This window comes from Argentina silus (assembly GCF_951799395.1).
Source record: "Argentina silus genome assembly, chromosome: 8".
In the NCBI taxonomy this organism is placed as follows: Eukaryota; Metazoa; Chordata; class Actinopteri; order Argentiniformes; family Argentinidae; genus Argentina; species Argentina silus.
This window is the reverse complement of record NC_139662.1, coordinates 21969439-21986867: the sequence shown is the minus strand read 5'-3', so window position 1 is coordinate 21986867 and position 17429 is coordinate 21969439. Positions and strand designations below refer to the sequence as shown.

Below are 17429 nucleotides of genomic sequence, written 5' to 3'. Positions count from 1 at the left end.
GTGGCCCAGGCCTGGTCTGGTCTGGCTGAGAACCGGGCCTGGTCTGACTAGGCCCGGGCCTGGTCTGTCCGGGCCCGGGCCTGGTCTGTCTGGGCCCGGGTCTGGTCCAGCTGGGCCCGGTTCTGGTCTGGCTTGGCCCGGTTCTGGTCTGGCTCGGCCCAGTTCTGGTCTGGCTCGCCCCAGTTCTGGTCTGGCTCGGCCCGGTTCTGGTCTGCCATTAAAGGACTATGACTGAGGCACCAGTGTCTTGGCCATTACCCGATCACAGCACGTATGTACCTGTATCTGCTCCATGAAGCGTTATGGTTTTTGTATCTCGCAGGAGGTCGTCTCCACCAGTAACAGCAACACAGTGGTGTCCCTGACTCGCCTGTTCGAGATGCTGCTCACCGAACCCGTGAAGGAGGATGCAGGGAACAAAAACATACGCACCTGGATCATGGTAAGAGATTAAACGAGTGGGTTATGGGTTAGTAGATTTTCACTACGGCTGCCGGTCCATTCATTCAATTTGTATGGGTTTATGTATTAACCCCCCCCCCCCCCCCCCCTCCCCCCTCTCTTCTCTCTGGTGCAGGCGGCGTTCGCCTTCTCCCTGGTGTGGTCCGTAGGGGGCAGTTGTGATGCAGACAGCAGGGAGAGGTTTGATAGGTTCCTCAGGGAGGTCATCTCTGGCAAGTCAGAGAACCACCCCATCCCCGCGTTAGTCTCCAAATGGGAGTGTCCCCTGGAGGAGAAAGGTCTTGTCTACGACTACTCTTACGAGGTATGGTAACGACACTATGTTACACGATCACTGACGTTTTTTGTTCAGCGTTTATTTAAATGGGGAGGGACGTCCCACCAAGATAAATAATCCCTCTTACAGTTCAAAGGGAAAGGCCGCTGGGTCCACTGGACCGACTCGATCAAGAATGTCAATTTGGGGGATAAAAACACCAAAGTGCAGGATATTATCGTCCCCACCATAGACACGGTTCGCTACACCTACCTTATGGACTTCTGCATCAACTACGGAGTGTAAGCCTGCGTCCCCACACCTCAGACTATTGTGTACACATGGTGATTTATCAATAACAGAGGTATCTTATGTCCAGTATAGGCATTATAAGCAGTATAAGCATTATAAGCAGTATAAGCATTATAAGCAATTATAATCCATTGCTGTCAATTATCTAATCACTTACATTGTAGTTTCACAGATCATTAAACACTAACTAATATAATAATACTATATGCCATTTAGCTGACGCTTTTATACAAAGCGACTTACATTGCAGTGAGTGCATACATTTCAGTATATATATGGCCCCAGTGGAACCATAACTACATCTGAGTGTGTGTGTGTGTGTGTGTGTGTGTGTGTGTGTGTGTGTGTGTGCCTCTGTGCGTGTTCGTGTGTGTGCTTGTCTGCATGTGTGTGTGTGTGTGTGTAGACCTCTGCTGTTTGTGGGTCCCACTGGCACCGGGAAGTCCGTCTACGTGAAGGAGAAACTAATGAACAACCTGGACAAGGACCGCTACCTGCCCTTCTTCATCAACTTCTCAGCGCGCACCAGCGCCAACCAGAGCCAGGTGAGCACCAGGGATCCATTTTTACTCATTCCGTACCCTGTCAGTAACCGTACATCAAAGTCACCATCAGGAATTCTCCGTCAGACTCTCATCTTCAAAAAAAATAATAAATTGTTTGTATATACAGTACCGGTCAAAAGCTTGCACACAAACTTGCCAAGAGTGTGCAAAGCTGTCATCAAAGCAAAAGGTGGCTACTTTGAAGAATCTAAAATATAAAACACATTCTGGTTTGTTTAACACTTTTTTGTTTACTACATAATTCCATATGTGTTCCTTCATAGTTTTGATGTCTTCAATATTAATCTACAACGTAGAAAATAATAAAAAATAAAGAAAAACCATTGAATGAGAAGGTGTGTCCAACTTTTGACTGGTACTGTATATTTTATTTTATTTTTCAAAGACACGAAATACAATCACACGCACAAAGACACACAGTACATGGACGGGTGAACGGGTGTGTTGTCTCCGACAGTGACGGGTCTGTGTCGCTGCATGCTTCAGCCCCCCCCCAACCCCCCCCCCCCCCACAGAGACTGAGTGTCAGTACTAATGTGTGAGCTTATTGCAAAAATGCTTGTGTCTTCCGAGAAAATAGACTCTCTATCTTTTTAATATCACTCTTTTTTTTTTGTAGAACATCATCATGTCCCGGCTGGATAAGAGAAGGAAGGGAGTGTACGGCCCCCCGATGGGGAAGAAGTGTGTGATCTTTGTGGACGATATGAACATGCCGGCCCTGGAGCAGTTTGGCGCCCAACCTCCCGTGGAACTCCTTCGCCAGTACTTTGATCACGGAAACTGGTGAGAACATGAAACGACCATAAAGTGTTGATTATTCAAAATGTTTTTATATTTTTCAATATTGTAGAAGCCCTTTACTTTATCGTTGAAACTCTGTCAGCTACTGTTGTTGTTTTTGTGACATGCTGTTATTTTATTTATTGTGTTATTTATTATTATTTATTTGTTATTGTTGCATTATTCTGAATATGAATGAATTTGTTTTGTTTGCAGGTATGACATAAAAGACACCACGAAGATCACCCTGGTGGACCTGCAGCTCATATCCGCCATGGGGCCCCCTGGTGGCGGGAGGAACGCGGTGACGCCTCGCTTCCTGCGTCACTTCAACATCTGCAGCATCAACGCCTTCAGCGACGACACCATGGTGCGCATCTTCTCCAACGTGGTCGCCTTCTACCTCAAGAACAACGACTTCCCTCCCGATTACTTCACCGTGGGAAACCAGATCGTGGCTGCCACCATGGAGGTGAGTACTAAAGACGTTCAGTAAAGTAGTTTTGTTTTTGTTCAGTCCTCTGGATTTGAATATGATGTCCTGTATAACATGTACTATTTTATTATGTTGTAATTGTGTATGTGTATTAGGTATTGTTGTAAACTGTGTGTATGCAGGGCTCCCTTATAAAAGAGACCTTGGTCTCAATGGGACGCCCTGCTATAATAAAGCTTAAATCAAATAAAAATGTTTAAAAAAAATAAATAAACGTTAAGCTCTCAACCAGCATTTTCTCACCTCAGTTCTCCTCTCTGTGTTTTTGACATCCCTAAAAAGGTGTACAAGAAAGCCATGGACAGCCTTCTGCCCACGCCGGCAAAGTCCCACTACACCTTCAACCTGCGGGACTTCTCCCGCGTGGTGCAGGGCTGTCTGCTGCTGAAGAAGGACTCCCTGGAGAACAAGCGCACCATGATCCGCCTCTTTGTGCACGAGGTGTTCCGCGTGTACTACGACCGGCTGGTGGACGACCAGGACCGCGCCTGGCTCTACAGGCTCATGAACGACATCGTCAAGGACCACTTCAAGGAGAGCTTCGACCAGACGTTTGAGCACCTGAAGCATGGAAACAAGGCTGTAAGCGCAGCGGTTGTTCGCGGTTGTGGTGCATGTTTATCCTTTGATGAGGTTCTCTTGTGAAGCGAAATATCTGCGATGCTTTAATGTTTTGTTTTTTTTACGTGGTTTTGAAAGTCAGTTATGGAAATGTCTTTTTTTTCCCTCCTGCTTGTCCAGTTGTGTGAGGAGGACATGCGTAACCTGCTGTTTGGGGACTACATGAACCCTGACCTGGAGGACAACGAACGTCTGTATGCTGAGATTCCCTCCATGGAGAGCTTCGGCCAGGTGGTGGAGCTCTGTCTGGACGAGTACAACCAGACACACAAGAACCGCATGAACCTCGTCATCTTCCAGTATAACCATTTCTTGATTTTTTTTGTTTTGTTTTGTTTTTCCCTGGATTATGGATCTCTACGGCCCCCTTTTCCTGCTGAGAACATTGCCAAACAGTTTCTGTTTCTGTCGGGTTTCAGGTACGTCCTGGAGCACCTGTCTCGTATTAGCCGTGTGCTGAAGCAGCCGGGGGGCAACGCCCTGCTGGTCGGGGTCGGGGGCAGCGGGCGCCAGTCCATCACCCGCCTGGCCACCTCCATGGCCAAGATGACCCTGTTCCAGCCAGAGATCTCCAAGAGCTATGGTATGAATGAGTGGAGGGACGATCTCAAGGTGAGGATCTGGAAAAAGGATCTGGTTTTTGTGTTCTGTATCACAGAAGTGAAATCCCAGGTTTAGATTTTCTTGACTGAATGCTTTCTTGACCTGTGCTGCAGCTCCTGCTGAAAAGTGCAGGGGTGAAAGGTCAGAAGACAGTGTTCCTGCTCACTGATGCTCAGATTAAGGAAGAGGCCTTCTTAGAGGACGTAGACAGCGTCCTGAACACAGGAGAGGTGCCCAACCTCTTCGCTGTGGACGAGAAGCAGGAGATTATGGAGGTACAGTCAGCCTCTGCCTCTTCCTTTGGTACTAGAATGATCATTACTTTTATGGCATTTAGAAGACGCCTTTATCCAAGGCGACTTATAACAAATACATTTGTTTAAGTAAGTGAATCATCTATCCATCAGTCATCATGAGAAAAAGTAATCAATGCTCAGACCAGGGGCCATTGGCAGTCACCATGCTAGAAGAAGGAATTTTTTTTTTTTTTTAAACTAAAAACAAAATATATATTTGAGGAGAGAAACTTGTACATGGGGGTAGTGGGGATAAATATTGTTATAAATATTGATGTGAACAATGGCAATGGGTAAGTAACCTTTCCCCTCTCTCTCTCCCTCCCTCTCACCCTCCCTCCCTCCCTCCCCCTCACCAGGCAGTTCGGCCTATTGCCCAGGCTGGTAACAAGAGTGTGGAGTTCAGCCCTCTGGCCCTGTTTGCCTACTTTGTGACGCGCTGCAGGGAGAACCTGCACATCGTGGTGGCCTTCAGTCCCATCGGGGAGGCCTTCCGCAACCGTCTACGCCAGTTCCCCTCCCTCATCAACTGCTGCACCATCGACTGGTTCCAGGTACGGAGGCACAGAGAGGAGAAGAGTAGTGATTATACTGAATCTGGTTTTTATTCAAACCAAACTAAAATGTAGATTAATTTGTGATTCATTCACTCAGCAAACCATGAGATTAATAACTGACAACGTTTAGTAAAATGAACAATATGTAGATAGATTGATTTGGAATCTGATTGACAGACTGTTTTTTTTCCTATTAATTACTTCCTTCCTAATCCCCCCTCTTCGCTAATCTGTACCTCCCAGCCCTGGCCAGAGGAGGCGCTGGAGCGAGTGGCCAACAAGTTCCTGGAGACGCTGGAGATGAGTGACCACGAGAGGCTGGAGGTCATGTCCATCTGCAAGACCTTCCACACCTCCGCCATCCAGCTGTCACATACGTATGTCAACTACAGCAGGAGATTTCCGTATTTCGACATTACACCCTATATTTCTGTGGTAAACGGTGAACATTTGTAGAAAAAGTTTTATCGTTCACCACGATGTCTTTATCGCTAGGTTCCTGTCTGAGCTGGGTCGCCATAACTACGTGACGCCCACCTCCTACCTGGAGCTCATCGCTGCGTTCCACCAGCTCCTCTCCCAGAACAGGGACACGGTCATGAAGGCAAAGAAGAGGTACACCAACGGCCTGGACAAACTGGCCTTCGCCGAGTCTCAGGTACACGGAAATGCTTGCTTGCACACAAGTCTCATCAGTCAGGACAGTACTGTACCTGTTCGGGACATCTAAGGAGTGGGGAGGTTTCTGTAGTAGAGATTTATAGCCTGATATCACCTGGATGTGAACACAGCAGACTAGAGATAAAGGAAGAGTTCTCTTGGGGTAAAACTATGAGTGCTCTGGTTCCACTGTACATCCCTGGGCTGGGCCTGTCACAGTCATTCACCAGCGTTATCCTCCCTCTATAGGTGGGCGAGATGAAGAAGGAGCTGGTGGACCTGCAGCCGAAGCTGGAGCAGGCGAAGATTGACAACACCAAGATGATGAAGGTGAAGAACAACCTCCGCCATACATTATTGTGTTTTTCCCCCGTGATAGTCTACCTGAGGGACAGGTGTAATGCTGATATATCAGTGCCAATCACCACGTGCGTTTTGCGCCCCTGACAGGTGATCGAGGTGGAGTCGGTGCAGGTGGAGGCCAAGAGCAAGGTGGTGCGTGTTGACGAGGAGGCGGCCACGATAAAGGCCAACGAGTCCCAGGCGCTGAAGGACGAGTGTGAGAGCGACCTGGCGGAGGCCATACCTGCCCTGGAGATGGCGCTCTCTGCCCTCGACACCCTGAAGGTGGGGCACACCTGCATCTTCTCACTGTTGCAGCCTCATACAATACCTTGTGACACCTGCTTCACCCCTTCAAACCAGCTAAAGTTAGGGTCTTGACAGGGTCATCGCTCCACGCTCTCTCACTAGTGACAGAACATAGAGGTCTTCTTGAAACAGGGCTTTAGCAGTATACCCTCTGAAATAACCACATGCCAAAGTACACACTGATGTCTTTATTTGTTCAGTTCTTCTTCTTCCATCGATAAATGAATGTGCTCTCCGTCCTTCCAGCCCGCCGACGTGACCATCGTGAAGTCGATGAAGAACCCTCCAATGGGGGTGAAGCTGGTCATGGCGGCCGTGTGTGTGATGAAGGAGTATAAACCGGACAAGATCGCCGACCCGGCGGGAACGGGACAGAAGGTTAGAGAACCTGTCAGCCTGTGAAAAGAAAAGTTCTTTTCAGCTCACTTTTTGCAGCTGCCCAGTGTTACCACTCTTAAAGCTGGTGATGATACAGTGTTTTGGTTCCTGTATTCTTACATCTACATCATGTTTGCTTTGTTACCTTTTGAATAGATTCTTGACTATTGGGGCCCGAGCAAGAAGCTTCTTGGAGACATGAATTTCCTACGAGACCTACGAGAGTATGACAAGGACAACATCCCTGTGAGTCATGATGACATCTTGAATTTGTTTAACTCATTCAGTGCCGAGGGTGAATAAAGTAGCCCAAACTGTCAACATTCTGGAGTGCCAAGGGTGACTTTATTAACCCAAAATGCACAAATGATGATGCTTCATTTTGTAGCCAATCAAAGTATTGTTGCTAGGTAAATACCACATAAAACACTTGGCACTCTGGGTGGTGAGTGTTCCTGAATTCTTTGGCAGTTAGTGAGTTAATTGTATGCAAAGATTAATGTCGATATTAGTCTTTTTTACTTTTTTATTAATAATTATACTTTCTTCTCTGCACTAGGTCGCCGTGATGCATAAGATCCGCAGTGAGTACATGACCAACCCCGACTTTGACCCCACCAAAGTGTCCAAGGCCTCCTCTGCAGCCGAGGGCCTGTGTCGGTGGATCACTGCCATGGAGGTCTATGACAGAGTGGCCAAGGTACCAGAGTCTTCCCATTGTTCTCAATACTGCTCTTCTCTCCATTTGGTCTTTAACTGTCTCTTACTCTTCCAATCCTTTTTTTCTCACTCTCCAACCCTTTTAACTTTTATATTCCTTCTGTCTCTCTCTCTCTCTCTCTCTCTCTCTCTCTCTCTCTCTCTCTCTCTCTCTCTCCCTCTCTCTCTCTCTCTCTCTCTCTCTCTCTCTCTCTCTCTCTCTCTCTCTCCCTCTCCCTCTTATTTAATGCCCTCCGTCCATCCCTCCCTGCCTCGTTCAGGTTGTGGGCCCCAAGAAGATCAACCTGGCTGAGGCCCAGCAGTCTCTGGCCGAAACCATGGCCCTGCTCAACGAGAAGAGGGCAGAGTTGAAGGAGGTGGAGGATCGCCTGGCGGCGCTACAGAAGACCTTTGAGGAGAAGACGGAGGAGAAGGCCCAGCTGGAGTTCCAGGTCGACCTGTGCGCCCGCAAGCTGGAGAGGGCCGAGAAACTAATTGGAGGCCTGGGAGGAGAGAAGACCAGGTGCTGTGATGATGGAGATAATTATTATATTAATCATCTTGTACATTTTTGGGATTGCCTTTGGTTTTATTTGTGTGTGTGTGTGTGTGTGTATTACATTTGATGTTTTCTGGACTGCTTAAAACGACAACATCTGCATCTTAAGAATTAAATCAACAACAGTGATTGTTCAGTACGGTTGGGTATACCGAGAGTCTGCTCTCACCTCCGTAGGTGGTCTAAGGCTGCGGACGACCTGCAGAACACCTACGACAACCTGACCGGGGACGTGCTCATCTCCGCTGGCGTCATCGCCTACCTGGGAGCCTTCACTGCTGGCTTCAGACAGAACTGCACCAAGATGTGGACCAAACTCTGCAAGGTGAAGAGACCTCCATCTTGTTCAGTCATAATAATAATAATTATTATTATTAATATATAATATTTAATATATTACAAATAAATGTAATAAATGTAAATGTAATAATAATAATATAATAATAAACTTTATATATATAGCACAAAAAAAAACAATGTTACAAAGTGCTTTACAAATAGATTAAACAGATATGCAAATAAAAAGAAAATATAATTAGAAACAGTGAAACACATTAAAAAAGAATAAGAGCGGCATCAAAAACAAAAAATAAAAGTCATGATATCCAAGAGAACCTGTGTCTCATCTGGTAACACCGGTATCCACGCCTCACTCAGCACATTACTCACTGTTTACCAAAACAACCCTAACCCTAACCCTAACCCTAACCCTAACCCCCCAGTCTAAGAACATCCCTTCGTCGGACGATTTCTCCCTGAGTAAGACCCTGGGAGACGCCATTAAGATCCGGGCCTGGAACATTGCAGGACTGCCCACGGACAGCTTCTCCATAGACAATGGCGTCATCGTCAGCAACTCACGGAGATGGTGAGTCCCTTTCGGCCGCCACAGTTAACACGTCATGCGTTTTACATTTTTACATTTATGGCACTTAGCAGACGCCTTTATCCAGTCACAATGCTAGAAGAAGTAGTTCTGAAACTGAGATATATATATACATGTAGGAGTATGTATTGTAAAACTAACGTTGTAAAATTAAAATGATTTACGGGGACTAAAAATGGCAGTATGCACACACAGTATTTATGATCCGCACAGCTGACTCTCTCACCCATCTCTCTCTCTCTCTCTCCCTCTCTCTCTCTCTCTCTCTCTCTCTCTATCTATCTCTCTCTCTCTCTCTCTCTCTCTCTCTCTCTCTCTCTCTCTCTCTCTCTCTCTCCCTCTCCTCTGTAGGCCCCTGATGATTGACCCTCAGGGCCAGGCCAATAAGTGGGTGAAGAACTCAGAGAAGGACAACAAATTGAATGTGATCAAGCTGACGGACGGGGACTACATGAGAACCCTGGAGAACTGCATCCAGTTTGGGACCCCTCTGCTGCTGGAGAACGTAGGGGAGGAGCTGGACCCATCACTGGAGCCACTGCTGCTCAAACAGACCTTCAAACAAGGTGCAGAGGAGACCTACTCTGAAGATCAAACACAGCGTCTGCGTTTACTGTGGTGTCATATGAGTGTTTACTCGCTAGACAGCATGATAAGAGCTGGGGAGATGGGTTCACAAATGACAAGAGCATTTGTCATACTTAGCAAGGATCAGTATACAGTATTATCTATATACCTCATCATGTTGGTACTGGAACAATCAATCAAGAGGGAGCAAAGCACTCAAATCTATTTTTTTTTTCTTCCCCCCAAAATGATTGTATCCTTGTTTTGTTTGTCTCACCCAGGGGGAATGGACTGCATCAGGCTCGGAGAGAGCGTGATTGAGTACTCGAGTGATTTCCGTTTCTACATCACCACCAAGCTGCGTAACCCGCACTACCTGCCAGAGTTGGCCACCAAGGTGTCGCTGCTCAACTTCATGATCACGCCGGAGGGCCTCGAGGACCAACTGCTCGGCATTGTGGTCGCAAAGGAGAGGTGGGTGCAACGGACACTCACTGACTCACTGACTCACTCACTCACTGACTCACTGACTCACTCACTCACTCACTCACTCACTCACTCACTCACTCACTGACTCACTCACTCACTCACTCACTGACTCACTCACTCACTCACTCACTGACTCACTCACTCACTCACTCATTCACGCACGCACACACGCACTCACTCACTCACTCACTCAACTTTGAGTTCTTTTAATGTAATTCTGAAAGGGGAGCAATTCTGCTCCCCCTTCCTTGAGACCTCTTGAGATCCTAATTTTTTATTATTATTATTATTGTTACTAACTCCTGTCGTCATCATCATGTCCCTGTTTCCAGGCCGGAGCTGGAGGAGGAGAGGAACGCACTGATCTTGCAGTCTGCAGCCAATAAGAAGCAGCTGAAGGAGATTGAAGACAAGATCCTGGAGACGCTGTCGTCGTCCGAGGGGAACATCCTGGAGGACGAGAGCGCCATCCAGGTCCTGGACTCGGCCAAGATCATGTCCAACGAGATCTCCAAGAAGCAGCAGGTCTGGACCAAACGGGGGAGGACACAGGCGTCTTAAAGCGCATTTAACCGACGGGACATGTCATTTCATACACTGAGTCATTATTCTGCACTTATAAGTACTTTTGCATAGAAAGAGAAGGGAGACATAGGCGGTGATGGTGGCTGATTGAGATGAGCCTGGATCTATCCAATCTAACCTCTCTTCCCTCTGTCCAGATTGCTAACATAGAGATCAAGATGGCTGAGTCGATCTGAACCAATCTAACATCTTCCCTCTGTCCTTAGATTGCTGATAAGACAAGAGATCAAGATAGCTGAGTACATCTGAACCAACCTAACCTCTTCCCTCTGTCCTCAGATTGCTGAGAAGACAGAGATCAAGATAGCTGAGTCGAGAGAGGGCTACCGGGCCATCGCCAAGCACTCCTCCATCCTGTTCTTCAGCATAGCCGACCTGGCCAACATAGACCCCATGTACCAATACTCTCTCAACTGGTTCGTCAACCTCTACATCAACTCCATCCAGGACAGGTGAGATCCAAACAGTTGATACTTTATTGAGTTCTCGAATGCAACAACACAGCGAAGACTGTTATTTATATTTTATTTTACTATCTTAAATATGATTTATAGATAGATTTCATTCTAGGTGTCAATAGTAATGAGTAATGAATTAATCCTAACTCCCAACGTTTTACATTTCAGTAATAAGTCCAAAATCTTGGAGAAGAGGCTCAGGTACCTCATCGATCACTTCACTTACAACCTGTACTGCAACGTGTGTCGCTCCCTGTTCGAGAAGGACAAACTCCTCTTCTCCTTCCTGCTGTGCTCCAACCTCCTGCTGTAAGTCTCCCACACACAGACCAGTTATAGAGTTGATCAGTGCGAAACGATATCAAAGTGGAGATAATTTATTGATGAATGCAGATTGAAGAGCTAAGAGGCACTTATATCCAACTGTAGTTGTTTATGTCTTGTTGATTGCGTCTCTTGTTATTGTTTTCCCTCAGAGCGAAGAAGGATATTGAGTACTCTGACTTCATGTTCCTACTGACTGGAGGAGTGGGTCTGCAGAACAGCGTGCCCAACCCGGATCCCACCTGGCTGCAGGACAAGAGCTGGGACGAGATCTGCAGGGCTAGCGACCTCCCCAAGCTCCAGGGACTGAAGTATGACAGACAGACAATTGATTTATTTACTTATTTTTGCAGAGTTACAGCTGTTTTTGTGTGTGCCGACAGTTCAAACACCTCACATCTTAATTCTGTTGAATGGTGAATGGCTATGTAAAACTGTTACAATATAGATTATAGATACAGATACCTTGGGAGGTAATATGAATGTCTTACAATTGAGGTTGATGTATTTTCCGATTCTCATAGGGAGAGTTTCATGAAGGGCCCAGAGAACTTCCGGGCCATCTATGACAGTAAAGAGCCCTACAACACACGCCTGCCCAGACCCTGGTGCGAACGACTTAACGACCTGCAGAAGATGATCATCTACCGCTGTCTCAGGCCAGACAAGGTCAGCAAGGAAGGAGATTCCCACGTGAAAGTCCAAAGCAGTGCATTTCTCATTTAGATGTCGCTGTGTTCTTCCATACACTGTGCAGTAAACCTGCAGCAAATGTTCTTATGGTCGATTACTCATCTTTACGTGCTACTTCATTTTCTAGATTGTGCCGGCCATCACTAACTATGTGACCGACAAACTGGGGAAGAAGTTTGTGGAGCCCCCGCCCTTTGACCTGAGTAAGAGCTACACAGACTCCAACTCCAGCCTCCCTCTCGTGTTTGTGCTCTCTCCCGGGGCAGACCCCATGGCCAGTAAGTGACCTCAAGTACTGAATATCGAAGACCCGTTCTTTGTGTCACCAATACCTCTGGTTCCTGGGAATGATTCTGTAAAAACTCAGACAATGTTTGTTTTTTCTGATACATCTGCTGGCTGATACATTCTACTTCCCTCCCCTCCTCCAGGCTTGCTGAAGTTTGCCAATGACAAGAACATGGGTGGCACTAAGTTCCAGTCCATCTCTCTGGGCCAGGGCCAGGGTCCCATCGCAGCCAAGATGATCCGCTTGGCCATGAGGGAGGGCACCTGGGTGTGTCTTCAGAATTGCCACCTGGCGGTGTCCTGGATGTCCACGCTGGAGAAGATCTGTGAGGACTTCAGCCCAGAGACCTGTCACCCAGAATTCCGCCTTTGGCTCACCAGCTACCCCTCACCCAAGGTAGGGCACGAGTCTGGTCCTAGACGCATAAACCAGAATAGGATAGAATGCAATAGAATAGGCCTTTGGCGACTGGCGATTCGCCACCACACATTCATACATTATTATCTGACACCTGTAAATGTACTGTAGATACGTGTGCCTGAATGTGCCTGTTTCCAACCCTCCCCCCTCTGTCAGTTCCCGGTGACCATCCTGCAGAACGGGGTGAAGATGACCAACGAGCCGCCCACGGGCCTGAGGCTGAACCTGCTGCAGTCCTACCTCTCAGACCCTGTCTCCGACCAGGACTTCTTCAATAACTGCCAAGACAAAGAGCTGGTATGTTGTTGTTTTTTTCTTCTATTTATAATTGTCTTTATTTTCCATATTGCAAAATAAGAGAGACACTGTCGTCAATGATCTGTATTTCATAGTAGGCTTTAATGTGTCTGATTGTGTCTCTGTTGGTTTTATAAAGTACCAGTCAAAAGTTTGGTCACCAACTCATAATCATGACAGAATCCCTGTCGGAAGACTTTGCCTGCATTCTTTTTTAAAGATAATGCTGCTGAAACACACGCATTGCATTTTCGTTGTCATGGTAACAACAGGCTTTGATGTGTCTGATTGTGTCCCTGTGGTTGGTCGGTCGGTTGGTTTTGCAGGTCTGGGAGAAGCTTCTTTATGGTGTTTGCTTCTTCCACGCTCTGGTTCAGGAGAGGAAGAAGTTTGGGCCTCTGGGATGGAACATCCCCTACGGCTTCAACGAGTCGGACCTGCGCATCAGCATCAGACAGCTGCAGGTAACCCACACACCAGGTGTTTTTTCCTGTAACTTATATGGTTACAAGCAGGCGCAGTAACTTCACTTTAAAGTGTTGACAAGTCGGACCTTTAGGAAATGCAAGTCAGGACATGGAACTAACCAGCACAGTATCTGAATTGAGGATACAGTTGTCGAAGGGCTGTGTGATTGTGTAGCACCACGGTAGCTGTCTTTCCCTCCCTCACCATGTGGTCCCCCCCCCCCCTCTCTCCCCCCAAGCTCTTTGTGAATGAGTACGAGCAGGTCCCGTTCGAGGCCATCACCTACCTGACGGGGGAGTGTAACTACGGCGGCCGCGTCACTGACGACTGGGACAGGAGGCTCCTCATGACCACGCTGGCCGACTTCTACAACAAGGACATCATAGAGAACCCCCGCTACACCTTCTCCCCCAGCAGAAAGTACTACGCCCCGCCCAAGTCCAGCTACGACGACTATGTGGAGTTCATCAAGGTAAGGGGGGGGGGGGGGGGGTAAGGGAGGGAATCTGACTTGTATGTATCTGGTTGACTAGAGTCTAAGTCAATATGAATGGAACAGGTGACTTGTACCTGTATGAACAGGATAAATGAAAATGACCCGATACGATCTTTCAGAGGTGATACAATCACGTTGATCATCTTATGCTTGCAGAACCTTCCGCTCAGCCAGCACCCGGAGGTGTTTGGGATGCATGAGAACGTGGACATCTCTAAAGACCTGCAGCAGACCAAGCTGCTGTTTGACTCCCTGCTGCTCACCCAGGGAGGGGGCACCAAGGGGGGGGCCAGCTCCGGGGGAGACGACACCCTTTTCGCCATCGCAAATGACATTCTCACTAAGGTTAGAAACCTAACCAATACTGGTCTTGTCAGAAAATGGAGTATTTGATGTCCTCTTTGAAACCATTTGTTTGTGATTTGTCGGTTAACTCACCAACTGCCAAAGAATTCCGGAACTCTCACCACCTAGAATGCCAAGTGTTTTATGTGGTATTTACCCAGCAATTGGCTACAAAATGATTGGCTACAAAATGAGGCATCATAATTTATGCATTTTTTTGTTAATAAAGTCACCCTTGGCACTCTAGAATGTTGACAATCGGCACTCAATGAGTTAAACATGCTGTTTGCCTCCTTTAGCTCCCGGCTAACTTTGACATCGAGTCTTCCCTGGCGAAGTTCCCTGTGCTGTACGAGGAGAGCATGAACACTGTGCTGGTGCAGGAGATGGAGCGCTACAACACGTACGTCATCTCGTGACACACCTCTCCTCTCCACTGGCTTCTCATGTTTTTCCTTTACTAAGATCATTCTCGTGACGGAGGCCGTTCTTCAGAGCTTTGCCGTCCTCTCCCCAGGTTGTGTGTTACCATCCGTGTGAGTCTGCAGAACCTGCTGAAGGCCATTAAGGGGCTGGTGGTGATGGACGCCGAGCTGGAAGCCCTGTCAGGCAGCCTGATGGTGGGCAGGCTGCCAGAGAAGTGGGCCAAGCGCTCCTACCCCAGCCTCAAGCCTCTGGGCAGCTACGTCACCGACTTCCTCAGCAAACTCAAGTTCCTGCAGGTCAGACCGGGGTTCTATAGTGTCTTCAGATCTGATCCGCTGTTAGCACTGTATTGATATCACTCTATGAATAGAGGTGAAGAGAAGGTTCTAGGTTTATTCAAGGCATACAAGGTGAAGCACGATGAATGCCAGAGTATAATCAAGTGATAAACATGTATCAGATCACTTCACTCAATTTCGATTACCTTGATTCAAACGAGTTGCTTTCTTGTCTCTTCCTCCCTCCTCTCCTCTGTGACCCGGCAGGACTGGTACGACAGCAACAAGCCCAACGTGTTCTGGCTGTCTGGGTTCTTCTTCACCCAGGCCTTCCTGACCGGAGCCATGCAGAACTACGCCAGGAAGTACTCCATCCCCATCGACCTGCTCGGCTATGACTTCCAGGTCAGATCACACACACTCTAGTAGGGCATAACACGCGCGCTTACATACACATACACAGGTAGGGCATAACACACACTATTTCTTGAAATGCACAGGTAGGACATATATTAGACAGAATATGTGGTCCTCTGTGGCTCAGTTGGTAGAGCATGGTGCTAACAACGCTTAAATTGTGGCTTAGTTTCCCGCTGGGACCATATATACTAAAATGTATGCACTCACTGCAATGTAAGTCGTTTTGGATAAAAGCGTCAGCTAAATGGCATATATTATGATTATTATACTCTGGGACAGGTTCATTGCTGCTACTCTGCTCCCTTCTGCCCTGCTATTGCACTCCCACTGTCATTGCTTTATTACTACTTATTGCTTTATTACTACTTATTGCTTTATTACTACCTTATTATATTGCATTGTTGATTTATTGACTTATTGCTTTATTGACTGTTGTTGTACGAGGAGCCAGATTCAAAAAGCAATTCACTACATCACTTACGGCTGTATGCGACGTACGTGACCAATAACATTTGATTTGATTTGATTTGATTTGAAACGAACCACAACAGCGTCCCGCTGCAGCAGCAGCCACACTCCTCATGCCCAGTGAGATCCTAGGGATGTGATCAAACGTGCCACTTTGGGAAAACAGAATAACACAGACTGAATGCATACAGTGCCTCATTTGAGATGAAACACAACTTTCGTCTTTTAGACATTATTGTTATTAACCAGTTATAACCCAAAGGGTGTGACAGGGCTCTGCTGTACTCACTGCTGATCTGTGAAGTCCTGTTCTTCCCACCTGACAGGTTCTTCCCATCGACACCTCGGACACCTCCCCTGAGGACGGCGTCTACATTCACGGGCTCTTTTTGGATGGTGCCCGTTGGGACAAGAAGGGGTATAGCTGCTTTATACTTATTATTTATTTCAAATGAGGGTTGGAACTATGTGAAAGTGTAGTGAGCGTTAACGGAGTCTGTTTTCTCTCTCCTTACAGTGGAGTCCTTGCGGAGCAGCACCCCAAAGTCCTGTTTGATACAGTCCCCATTATCTGGATAAAACCCAGTAAGAAAGATGATACTTGTGGAGTTCCAGAATTCATGTTTTTTCTATATATATCTGCATCTGTCTTTCGTCCAGGAGAAAAATAATGGATCATGGTTCAGCCTGATATGTAGTAGGCGACTACGATTGTTTTAGGTTTTTGGCTTTCTATATATCTTCTGTCTTTAACACATTTTTGTTTCTATCTCTCCCTTACTATCTTTCTCATTCTCTCTGTCTCTCTCGCTCTCTCTCCCTCTCTCTCTCCCTCTCTCTCTCTCTCTCTCTCTCTCTCTTTATCTTTCTCTCTCTCTCTTTCTCTCTCTCTCTCTCTCTGTCTCTCTCTCTCTCTCTCTCTCTCTCCCCCCCCCCCCCCTCCCCTCCCTCCCACCCAGCGGAGAGAAAGGGTATCGAGCAGGATCAGACCGTGTACGTGTGCCCGCTGTATAAGACCAGCGAGAGGAAAGGCACCCTCTCCACCACAGGCCACTCCACCAACTTTGTCATCACCATGATGCTGCCCACCAGCAAGCGCCCGCAGCACTGGATCAAGAGAGGCGTGGCCATGCTCTGTCAACTGGACGACTGAGCTTCCCGTTAATCATGGAGGACACGACACTATTTCACACACGAGCACTTTATGTCACCACACCTCAGACTTCACTCTGACGGGAACCTATTCAATAATGATATTCTAAATGCTATATTAAAGAGACTTTGACGTACCTTCCTCTTGTGGCCTTTGGGTTTGTTCAAGAGCGGCGGTGTGACAGGTGAGAGGTTCTCGTGTGTCCAGGGGAACATGCGTAGACGGTGACATTGAGACAAAGTCACTGATTTTGTGCCCGCGCGGTGTATTTTTACACTGTCTGCAACTCAAGCCCACGGGACACGATGACAAGCTCTGCATTTGATGAGTCTGCGTGACTGTCTGTGGCTGTCTGTGATGTCACTGTGATTGTCACAGTGTGCCATCCCTGTCTGTGGCTGTCTGTGATGTCACTGTGATTGTCACAGTGTGCCATCCCTGTCTGTGGCTGTCTGTGATGTCACTGTG

At 47.3% G+C, this 17429-nt stretch overlaps 1 protein-coding gene across 1 annotated transcript in view; it reads left to right on the top strand.

The window, feature by feature from the left end:
• Positions 1-17008, top strand: part of dnah12 (dynein, axonemal, heavy chain 12) — a gene marked incomplete at its 5' end in the record, with an annotated part of 28972 nt that extends 11964 nt beyond the window's left edge. Inside the window, 40 exons of the mRNA XM_083674784.1 lie at positions 323-442; positions 578-766; positions 869-1020; positions 1437-1575; positions 2216-2382; positions 2596-2851; positions 3158-3457; positions 3617-3795; positions 3916-4108; positions 4213-4374; positions 4755-4949; positions 5196-5329; positions 5448-5610; positions 5862-5942; positions 6063-6239; positions 6510-6641; positions 6798-6887; positions 7201-7341; positions 7622-7863; positions 8077-8224; positions 8622-8767; positions 9137-9351; positions 9634-9826; positions 10174-10366; positions 10706-10878; positions 11053-11193; positions 11361-11519; positions 11733-11877; positions 12029-12179; positions 12333-12586; positions 12767-12907; positions 13234-13371; positions 13614-13847; positions 14028-14216; positions 14516-14619; positions 14734-14938; positions 15188-15325; positions 16135-16226; positions 16326-16411; positions 16768-17008. Coding sequence (XP_083530910.1) covers positions 323-442; positions 578-766; positions 869-1020; positions 1437-1575; positions 2216-2382; positions 2596-2851; positions 3158-3457; positions 3617-3795; positions 3916-4108; positions 4213-4374; positions 4755-4949; positions 5196-5329; positions 5448-5610; positions 5862-5942; positions 6063-6239; positions 6510-6641; positions 6798-6887; positions 7201-7341; positions 7622-7863; positions 8077-8224; positions 8622-8767; positions 9137-9351; positions 9634-9826; positions 10174-10366; positions 10706-10878; positions 11053-11193; positions 11361-11519; positions 11733-11877; positions 12029-12179; positions 12333-12586; positions 12767-12907; positions 13234-13371; positions 13614-13847; positions 14028-14216; positions 14516-14619; positions 14734-14938; positions 15188-15325; positions 16135-16226; positions 16326-16411; positions 16768-16961 — 6651 coding nt within the window. The 3' untranslated portion in view covers positions 16962-17008. The remainder of the gene's footprint in view (positions 1-322; positions 443-577; positions 767-868; positions 1021-1436; positions 1576-2215; positions 2383-2595; positions 2852-3157; positions 3458-3616; positions 3796-3915; positions 4109-4212; positions 4375-4754; positions 4950-5195; positions 5330-5447; positions 5611-5861; positions 5943-6062; positions 6240-6509; positions 6642-6797; positions 6888-7200; positions 7342-7621; positions 7864-8076; positions 8225-8621; positions 8768-9136; positions 9352-9633; positions 9827-10173; positions 10367-10705; positions 10879-11052; positions 11194-11360; positions 11520-11732; positions 11878-12028; positions 12180-12332; positions 12587-12766; positions 12908-13233; positions 13372-13613; positions 13848-14027; positions 14217-14515; positions 14620-14733; positions 14939-15187; positions 15326-16134; positions 16227-16325; positions 16412-16767) is intronic.
• Positions 17009-17429: the final 421 nt, after the last annotated feature.